Below are 9,975 nucleotides of genomic sequence, written 5' to 3' on the forward strand. Positions count from 1 at the left end.
ATATATATGAGTTCCTAAATCCAAAGGGAGGTGCAGACAGTGTTAAATTACTATTTCCAAGATTGTTATTGCTAAGACTCAAAAATCTAAATGTCCTAATTTAGACTAATTTCCAACATGAACATAAAAATATTTTTGAACTGTTAAAATAAATACATTTTAAGAAGAAATGTATTACATAATGTCAATTTTTGATCAGCATGTTTGATTACAGCGGGTTGTTTATTTGTGTTTCTAAATGCTGTGAAGGGACAGTTGTAGTGATTTTTTTTCTTTCTTTTTTTATGAATTTGAATCTTGTAATCCTAACCCTGTGAAGTTGTTTGTTTACCCACTGGCTGCCTGTTTGTAGCAGCTCTGTAGCTTCATGATTCTCTTCGCAGTAAACTTCAGACTCAAAGTTGTCTTAGGAATCACTCAGGTGACTAAAGGCTTTATTCATAGAATTACATGAAGCTCACACTTTACAGCAAGATGATTTTACACATTAAGTTTATTGAAGCCACTTGATTAAAACACATTGAGGTGAAAACTTTTCACAATTATTAAACTGTAATGTAAAGAAAAAGCATTAATTTGATTTGTAGCCACATAAATGTTTAATTTTATAAGAATAAAATCATTGAAGATATTCCAATATCTTAAACTCTAAAGAGGCAGTGGGGATGATCAGCTTTTCAATTAATAAAATATATATATTTTCCAGCAGAGCTTTGTAAAGTGGGTTTGTTCTGGTTCTTCTGACTTCAGGTGTGATGTGTGCAGTCTCCTCTGCTCAGAAGGACGAGCTGATCCTGGAGGGTAACGACATTGAGCTGGTGTCAAACTCAGGTTTGTCCGCCTACCTCTGACCTAATTTAATCTACATGTCACAGTTTTTGTCCTGACAGGGATTAAATGACAAATTGTCTAATCTTTCCTCAGCTCAGATGTAGCAGCTTTGTCTGTTTTGTTGCTGTGATGGGTTTATTGAATGTAAATTTAAAGAACATTGCCTTCCTCGTTGTGGAAGTAAAAACTTTAAAGGATCTTTAAAGAATAATGATTTAGGTTCTTGTTTAGGTAAAGACAACTAAGGTCACAAACTCCTGCATTATTTTATGTAAGCATTGTTTACTGTCACAATGTAGTCCTGTAAAACCCACTGTAGATTTCTGTTTTGTTTTGTTTGTTTTTATTAGTTGTTTTGACTCATGTTTTAATAACAGGCAGTTTGATCTCAAACGGACATTTCTGTGGAGTGACACTCATCAGCTCAACTTTTTTTTTTCCAGCTGCTCTGATCCAACAGGCCACCACAGTCAAAAATAAGGATATCAGAAAGTTCTTGGACGGCATTTACGTGTCTGAGAAGGGAACAGTGTTGGAACCAGAGCAGTAAAATTAGCATCTGAGGTTAGATGATGTCGTCGAAATCGGTCTTGTGTTCCTCAGGGAAACGTCTGCCTTTCTGCTTTGCATCTTTCTTTTCTGTATCTGGTCTTTGTGTTACAGAGATGTCTTGGTTTTATGTTTCACACTGACTTTACCTAAAACATCTGATGGGTCTGGGCAGTGTGGGCCGAGTGATACCGTTGAGACTTTTTACTGCCGAAAAGTTGAAATGATTTCTAGATTAACTGTGCTCTGAAGTGATTCATTTTAACTTCAGACAGCAGCTCTGTCACTGAGACAAATCAAGTAACAAATTCAATCTTTAATAAATTTGATATTTGCTAAAATTGTGAGATTAGATTAAATGTTTTACTATCATTTATTTCTATGAAATGATTTATTTTTACCTGCTGCCCAACCCTAAGATCTCTGCATCCATTTCTAATGTTCATCTGAATTTTCTCCTCAGCTTCCACCTTAATGTTTCTTCTTTAATCTTTAATTTTAAACACTTTTTCTCCTTGCTGCATGCGTCACTCACTCAGCCACTGAGGATTAAGCATGTTTTTCTAACCTCCCATTTGTTCTTAAATGAGGTCTTTGTTTTCACACTCGGCTCTTGTTTTTTTTTTTAGCGGCATTGATCCAACAGGCCACCACGGTCAGAAAGAAGGACATCAGGAAGTTCCTGGATGGCATCTACATCAGCGAGAAAACCACCGTGGTGGAGACGGATGTCGACTAAATACTCCCCTCCTGTTAATGACCAACAAAAAATAAAGTCCTTTTTCCAAGTTATAACATCTCTGTTTATTATTGCCTGAATTACTGTATACTGACCAGTTGAGTTAAAAAAATATCACAGTTAAGTCAGTTTGTGTAGCTTGATGCTCGGTGTACTGAATTAAAAACTTACAGTAGTAACAGACATCTGTGAAGAAATACATTTTTGCATTTTCATATTCACTATTTGATTTCTACACAACTCATATCAGCAGTTTTAAATGTTAACAGTAAGTCCATTTTATTACTAAGGAAAGGAAAATATTTTGTAATTTCCAGGAAATCCTGTGGATTGAGAGGAAATGTGAAACCGGCATCTATTTCTAGATTGAAAGTTTTCTGCCATTTGTTCAGTTTAGAAATGTAAATAAGCAAAAAAATTATTGTAAGCATTTTTATTTTTTAATGAGTAAACAGGTTTGCAATTTGCTTAAATTTTGATTGTTTTCTGGTGAAGTAATGTCCTGAGTTATGTATTTTCCCCAAGTATAAATACTGTGTAGAGCTAATAATGTAAAATTTATGTAAATTTTTAAGTATGCAAAAAGACAACTTTGCTACTGGAAAGATAAATAACAGGAACAAATGTGATGCTGGTGGTGACTATATTCTGAATTCTAAAGATTAGTCTCCCTAAATAAAAAAAAAAGCTGTTTTCCTTCAAGAAAATAGTTTAACTATAGTACAAAGTACTTGAAAAAAAATAAAGTTAAATTACATGAACAGAAAATTACTTTGGTAAAAAATAAACTTCATTTATGTGAACACTATTCAAGTAAAAGTCATAAAACTTCACAAAAATAGGGAAAGAAAGTACTTTTACACTAAGAAATAAACTGGTTCCACTAAATTGAGCAATATATGAATATTCACTCAGTTTCCTCAACTAGGCTCAAGATGAGAGCATAAATTTAAATTAAAACTAAAGAATAAATACAGAAAAAAATAAGGTTTTGAGTGATTTTATAATACTATTTAGAAAACCTGGCAGGTTGACGCACTCACGTTCTGACGCACACCAACCATCTTTCTGTGCGTCATCTCACAGCGACAAAACCGCTTCGCGCCAAGCAGCTGAAGGCTGTTTTATTTCTTATTTGTACTTTTTTTTGTTTAAACAGTGATTAAACTACGTGAAACGGGTCCAACATGGTACGTTAAACCTTTTAAAGCTTTGTTCGCTTAGACCAGAATCAGCGCAGTCTGAGTAAATAAAAACAAAATAAGTGCGTGAGACGCGCTCAGCTGATGAAACGCGCTGCATGTTAGCTGCAGCTAAATGAACACCAGCTTATCAACTTTTATATTCACATAAACAAGGACTACATTGTGCTTGAAATGCTTATGTGTGTTTTAGCTTTTGCTAACAAATAATAATAATAATAATAATAATAATAATGCACGAACCGCTGTGCGCTTATCAGAGTCGCGGTCTTATCTGACATTTGTAAAAGCATCTTGTCACCAATGAGTTTGTGTTTTATTGAGCACACCTGCATTGTAAACAAGTGTTTATTGTTTATTTGTGTGCACAGGATATCAGGCGGTTCTTTGGACCGGTGTCAGGGAAACCTGCTGTGCAGAAACCAGCCCCAAGTGAAAACATCAAACCAAAGAAGAAGAAGAAAAATTCACTGTCTTCAGATGATGATCTGAAAAAGAAAAAGAGCACCAAGGCAAAGAGAGAATTTTCTTTCACTGATTTAGAAAAAAAAAACATCTAGTTTTCCTTTTATTGTTCATTCTAATTTATGTATTTTTTGTTTGCTTTTAGGTTAAAAGCTCCAAAACAGAAGAACCACAAAAGGGGAGTGAGAAAAAACGAAAGAAGCGTGCAGTCATAGAATCAGGTATAATATATCTGTTAAAATGTGATTCAATGTTAAAGAAGAAAACACACTAGTTCACACTTTGCAACTATACAACACTAATAACAATGTTTTTTTTCTCTCACCACCTTTATCTTAAAATAAATTCCCTTTAATTGTTGATAGGATTATATGAAAAAGAAAACAAGGATTTTGTCCTGTTGAGTGTAATTTTTAGCTACAGAGCATTGTACTGGCTGGACCAGGGGTCACTACACTATTCAAAAGGCCAAATCTGATTTTGCGATATGAGCTTTTTTTTTTTTTTTTTTTTTTTTGCACATTCATGGCTAAGAATGCAGACTAATGCTGATGTAACCAAAGGTAGAAATAACTAATGATTTCTTCCTCCATCCTTCTTTTGCACATTTCAGAAACTCCACAGCAATATGACAAAACACCTTCTCTGCCGCCATAATTTAAGTGAAGCTGCGTCTTGCTTCGAGGCTAACCCCGCCCTTTTCTTTGCGCACCTGTGGGAAACAGGCTCAGACAGCTCGTAACTTGAAGGGTTGTAGTGTTCACTGCTGTTACTACAGCTTACACACTGCATCCACTCATAGAAATGTGACTTTTAAATCTAATTTTCCTCTGTCATGTGCTCTGAGTCACAGGCACCCTCTTAAATTAGCTGCACCGCTCTCATTCTGTAACAGTTAACATACTTTATTGCATCATGCCAAAGCATTTCAAAGCAATACAATAAAACAACTGTTCATTCTGGACTTTTAAAAACACCATACTGAATAACAGAGTTACATCTTATAAAAAGAAGTCTTTCTTTTTAATACGAGTTCCTTTTTCACCTGAATGGGCTTTTAAATAACTTCATTTTAACAGCAGGATACATTTATTTACTTTTTAAATTAATTTACAAATGAAATGACTGATTTCCAATCCTCGTGTTTGTTTTGTTCAGACTCAGATGAGGAGGAGGAGCCAGTGCTGAAGTCAAAGAAATCCTCCAAAAAGAAAGGAGCGGCCAGCAAAGCAGAACCTCCCTCTAAAAAGGATCCTGTTCAGTATGTTTCTGAAACAGGTGAATCACCGTCTTCATCCCAGTCTATGTTTCTACAGAAATACGTCTTTCACTTACTCCAAATGTTCTTTGTTTGTATTAAAAAGTGTTGTTTTGTTTCTGCTCGTAGACTCAGACAGCGACAACTTTCTGTCCTTGAAGAAAGTTTCCAAAACCAAACCGAACGGCACGGCCAAAGCCACGAAGCCAGATCCAGAAAGTTCTCCCTCGGGAAGCAGGGATCAGGTGAAATCTCCCATCAGGCCCTCCTCTAGTCAGGCCAGAGCTGGGCTGAAGAGTCCTCCTGTGCCCACGACCCCCAGGTCAGCGCCGCCTCCTCCTCCGCCCAAACAAACACCCACCTCCGTGTTCGACTACTTCGGCATGGGGACGATCCGCCGCTCGGACAAGAAGCTGGTAGCCAGCGCCAAACGAAAGGCGGTGAGTTCTGGTTTCTTATCTGCTGCTATGTCTTTACTTTGATCCAATCTTCACAGAACAAACCGACTTTGTAAAAACTCCTCTGTCCCTCAGCCGACTCCAGACTCGGACGACCTGATAAGTGACGAGGAAATGGCTCGGCAGCTGCAGATGGAAGAGGAGTTGGAGGTAGGCAGACCGGCAGCTGTTTCTGGATTTCACATGTAGTTATAACTGAAACAGGAGTTTATTGATGGGTTTGTAGACAGTAAACCTGGTTATTTATCATTCAGTGGACTTACAGAGACAGAATTATCTGAAATGTTCATTCCTCAGAAAACCTTTACAAATCAAAGGAAACCTGCGTGTTTATAAATTTATTTTGTTGCAGTAAATGTCGTAGAATCACCACAGGGAGCTTCTTTGTTTACAGGGTTCCTGCAGATCCTTAAAAAGTTTTGTTGAATTCATCAATCCAAAACTAAGGCCTTAATTAGCCTTAAAATGTCTTAATATTTTTAAGACTTCTGAAAGATTGATTTAACACGTAAATAGGATGATTATAATTCATTTCAAATATTAAAAGAATTGGTAAATTATTATTTTTAAATATTCACCTGCAGACATTCCTCGTTGACATCACTTACTGTTATTTCACATGCAAATATCTCAACAACTGTCCGTCTGAGCATGGTGAAATTTGTTTTTTAACATGTTAATAATGTCCTTCCAAAAATGCATTCACTTTTCTTGCAAAAATTTGATGTCACGGGCAGGTTTCATCTACAGCAAACTGGGGTTAAAACCCCACTGTGGGTCCTAAAACTCCAAATTGTGGGTCGTTAGAGGATTTCCAGAAATTAAATTAAGTTTAAAACTGACCGCTATGAATGCTTCTGCTATAGTTAGATATGGATAAAAACAATTGGTCTGTTAGCAATATTTTAATACTGAAACAAAAATACTTTGGTTTATGAGTTTCTGCCAGTTATTATTTTTATTTTTGTCATTTGTGTTTATTTTGAAATTGGTCTTAATTTAATTTCACTTTAAAAAGTCTTAAAAGGTCTTAACGTTCCTTAAACTGTAGAACCCTGTTTGAATAAAACGAGCAGTTCTATAAAATGTCACTTTTTTAGCAATAAGGAGAAAAATGTTTCCAGCAAAAGGAGTGATTTCAGCAGATTAGGCAGTTTTTAGCCAATGTGCCTTTTTTTATTCGTAAAACAAAAAGAACATGATTAAAGTTTAAGCATAAAGTAATACTTAAATTTCAGATTCCTTTAATGTGACACTTAAACATTCTGTATTTTCACTTACCTCTCAGCTGGAAAAACAGGTCCATCAGGACGAGGAGTTTGCCAGAACTCTGTCCATGCTGGACTCCGAGCCGCAAACCAAGAAGGTAACGAGTGCAGTTATAAAAAGTTACGCTCGCTTCTTGTTTGAGGTGAACATTTACAAATCGTTTCCTCCCCCTCAGGCTCGCAAAAGCTCTGAAGAGAAGCCGGGTCCGAGCACAACCCCCAAAAAGAGCAGCACGGCTCCCGCAGCCGTCGGTGGCACAGGCAGCCCCTCGAAGACCAGAGGAAGCTGGTCAGAGGTCAGGAGGAGTCCGAGGACGACTCCCGTCAAAACCAGCTCCAAACTGGCGATGATGATGAAGAACGACGAGGCGAAGGAGCAAGGAGCAAAGAAAAAAACGCCCACTAAAAATAAAATTTCTCCCAAAAAAGAGCCTCTTACTTCACCGGTCTCAGACATGAAGTTCACACCCAAAACAGGAACGCCACGAACAGAACCGAAAACCTCTCCCAGGAAACCTGAGGTGAGTCACTAAGAGGACTTTCAGATTGTGCTGAAAACAACCTACTAATAACATGAAATGACAAAGTTTTCACTAATCAGGTCACAAGCATCAGTCCTGAGGACGCAGAGAAGAAGAAGCTGCACTCCTCAGCTTACAGAAACTACCTGAACAGAGAAGGACCACGAGCTCTGGGATCCAAGGAAATCCCGGAGGTACGGTCCGTCAGCTGCAGGGTGAAAGCAGCTGCTCCTCCAGGAAAACCCTCCGTTGTTTTAAAGAGTTTGTATTTGAGCTGATCGTACGTGTGAACGTGGAAATGTGTCCTCCAGGGAGCAGAGAACTGTTTGGAGGGTTGTGTGTTCGTGCTGACGGGAGTCCTCGAGTCCATGGAGAGAGATGACGCCAAAACTCTGATTGAGCGCTACGGGGGCAAAGTGACGGGCAACATCAGCAAGAAGACCTCCTACCTGGTCCAGGGCAGAGACAGCGGAGTGTCAAAGCTGGAGAAGGTGACTAACCGTCTCTTTTTTTAATCTTTGTGCTGAAATGACGCTCTGATCACAAAATGTTTTCTAACAGTTTTGTTTTCTTCTCTTTCTCTACTCAGGCGGAGAGTTTAGGCACCAAAATCCTGGATGAAGATGGTCTGTTGGACCTGATCCGAACCAAACCAGGAAAGAAGTCAAAGTATGAGATTGCTGCAGAGGCAGAGGTCAGTACAAGTTTAATTTATTATAAAAAAAATAATTTTATCTGGTGATTAAATGTCCCCGATCAGTTTAAGATGTTCGTGTTTCTTGTGGCGATGCTCTGCTGTTCTCACAGAACCATGCTTCTAAGACCAGGACTCCCCCCAGCCACACCTCAAAGAGCACCCCCAAAGCTCAGAAGATCTCCCCCTCCAAGGGAAACTCCAGGTCTCCCCACACCCCGAGTCCATCCAAGACCGGACAGGCGCGGGGTCACGGTTCCAGGACCGGGGACGGCGGCACGCCACCCGGGAGGGGCTCAGGTCACACGGCTCGGAGGGAGCTGGGCCTGCCTTCCTCCTCAGCCCCAGGATCCTCCTCCCCCTCACCGACGGGGGAGAGTCTCCTTTGGGTGGACAAGTACCGTCCTCAGTCTCTGAAGGCTGTGATTGGCCAGCAGGGGGAGCAGAGCTGTGCCAACAAGCTGCTCCGCTGGCTGCAGAACTGGAACAAACATCACGGCAGCGGCAGCAAGCCGGCAGGTAGCAGACACTGAGCTGAAGTCATCTCATTGAGTTTTAGCTTTTAAAAAAAACATCTTTGTCTTAAAGAAAGTCGTGTTTAATGTTTCAGCAGCCAGGTTCGGTAAATTCGGAGGAGGTAAAGACGACGGATCAGGGTTCAAAGCTGCTCTGCTTTCTGGACCTCCAGGAGTGGGGAAGACCACCACAGCTGCACTGGTCTGTGAGGTCAGTGTGAAAACGCACATTTACTGCACAGTGCGTTGTGCTGTTTATGTTTTCTCTTCATTCGTGCGTTTGTGTGGTTTGCAGGAGTTGGGCTTCAGCTACGTGGAGATGAACGCCAGCTGCACCCGCAGCAAAAACAGTCTGAAGGAGGTGGTCGCAGAGTCGCTGAACAACACCAGTATTGAAAATTTCTACAAAGGTGAGTCATCTTTGAACTATTGTTTCAAAATTCTTTTTCTTTCCAAGTATAAAGCATGTAAAACAAAAAAAAAATCATTCTTGTTCAAAGTTAAACCACACTTTTATAAGTGACATTTCCTAATCATCACCTTCGTTACATAATAGTAACTTTTTGTTGTTTATCAGGAGTTTGTTGCATTTATTTGCAGTTCATTAAGTTCTTAAAACTGCTTAATATCCTTTTACCCTTTTACATGAGAGAAATATATAACAGGTGTGTGTGTGTTCCAGGTACATCGCAGACAGTGAGCAGTAAACACGTCATGATCATGGATGAGGTTGATGGTATGGCCGGTAATGAGGATCGTGGAGGAATGCAGGTCAGCACATTTCATTCTGTTTCTGTTTTTCGTTTCTGTTTGACACACTGGTTGATCATAGTTCTGAACTTTTAACTCTCTTTTATAATAACCAGCAGTGACTTTGTGTCTCTTTTAGGAGCTGATAAGTCTGATAAAAACCACAAAGATTCCCATCATCTGCATGTGTAACGACCGCAACCATCCGAAGATCCGATCGTTGGCTAACTACTGCTTCGACCTGCGGTTCCAGAGACCGCGAGTGGAGCAGATCAAGGTAAACATCGTCTTCCTTTTTTGTTCTTTCATTTTTTTAAAATTAATTAATTAATTTGTTTATTTTTTTGTAGCACTTCGAGATTTTTGATAATGAAAAGTGCGTTACAAATTAAATTCATTATTATTATTCCTCATCTGACAGCAACATGGACTCATTTAGGTTCAAATAACATGCTGAGGAAATCCTGATCAAATGTGCAAAATCCTTCTCTTCAGCTAACATTTATTCTAATCAAATGTTTGTTTTTTATCTTCAGGGAGCCATGATGTCCATTGCTTACAAGGAAGGCATTAAGATCCCGCCTCCAGCCCTCAATGAAATAATCTTAGCCTCCAATCAGGATGTCAGACAGGTAAAGAGCTCAAAGCATCGTGTTTTATCAGGGTTCCCACGGATCCTTAAAAAGTCTTAAAGGAGACCAATTATGGGTCCTAGAAATTTATAT

At 39.0% G+C, this 9,975-nt stretch overlaps 2 protein-coding genes across 4 annotated transcripts in view; both read left to right on the forward strand.

Annotated features, from left to right (window-relative positions):
* Positions 1-2,172, forward strand: part of rpl9 (ribosomal protein L9) — a 4,977-nt gene extending 2,805 nt beyond the window's left edge. Inside the window, exons 5-7 of one of the 2 annotated variants that reach the window (XM_014032457.1) lie at positions 751-831; positions 1,275-1,395; positions 2,010-2,039. In XM_014032457.1, the coding sequence (XP_013887911.1) occupies positions 751-831; positions 1,275-1,381 (188 nt within the window). In that variant the 3' untranslated portion in view covers positions 1,382-1,395; positions 2,010-2,039. Of the gene's footprint in view, positions 1-750; positions 832-1,274; positions 1,396-2,009 lie in introns of both variants that reach the window. The other variant, XM_014032456.1, reaches the window with a different exon arrangement.
* Positions 2,173-3,200: 1,028 nt separating this feature from the next.
* Positions 3,201-9,975, forward strand: part of rfc1 (replication factor C (activator 1) 1) — an 8,921-nt gene continuing 2,146 nt past the window's right edge. Inside the window, exons 1-17 of one of the 2 annotated variants that reach the window (XM_014032451.1) lie at positions 3,201-3,309; positions 3,693-3,833; positions 3,932-4,007; positions 4,945-5,064; positions 5,174-5,484; positions 5,578-5,652; positions 6,791-6,868; positions 6,947-7,291; positions 7,372-7,485; positions 7,603-7,782; positions 7,881-7,985; positions 8,099-8,504; positions 8,596-8,711; positions 8,796-8,910; positions 9,183-9,271; positions 9,390-9,527; positions 9,787-9,882. In XM_014032451.1, coding sequence (XP_013887905.1) covers positions 3,307-3,309; positions 3,693-3,833; positions 3,932-4,007; positions 4,945-5,064; positions 5,174-5,484; positions 5,578-5,652; positions 6,791-6,868; positions 6,947-7,291; positions 7,372-7,485; positions 7,603-7,782; positions 7,881-7,985; positions 8,099-8,504; positions 8,596-8,711; positions 8,796-8,910; positions 9,183-9,271; positions 9,390-9,527; positions 9,787-9,882 — 2,508 coding nt within the window. In that variant the 5' untranslated portion in view covers positions 3,201-3,306. The remainder of the gene's footprint in view (positions 3,310-3,692; positions 3,834-3,931; positions 4,008-4,944; positions 5,065-5,173; positions 5,485-5,577; positions 5,653-6,790; positions 6,869-6,946; positions 7,292-7,371; positions 7,486-7,602; positions 7,783-7,880; positions 7,986-8,098; positions 8,505-8,595; positions 8,712-8,795; positions 8,911-9,182; positions 9,272-9,389; positions 9,528-9,786; positions 9,883-9,975) is intronic. The other variant, XM_014032452.1, reaches the window with a different exon arrangement.

This window comes from Austrofundulus limnaeus, unplaced genomic scaffold (assembly GCF_001266775.1).
Source record: "Austrofundulus limnaeus strain Quisiro unplaced genomic scaffold, Austrofundulus_limnaeus-1.0 Scaffold1456, whole genome shotgun sequence".
NCBI classification, from domain to species: domain Eukaryota; kingdom Metazoa; phylum Chordata; class Actinopteri; order Cyprinodontiformes; family Rivulidae; genus Austrofundulus; species Austrofundulus limnaeus.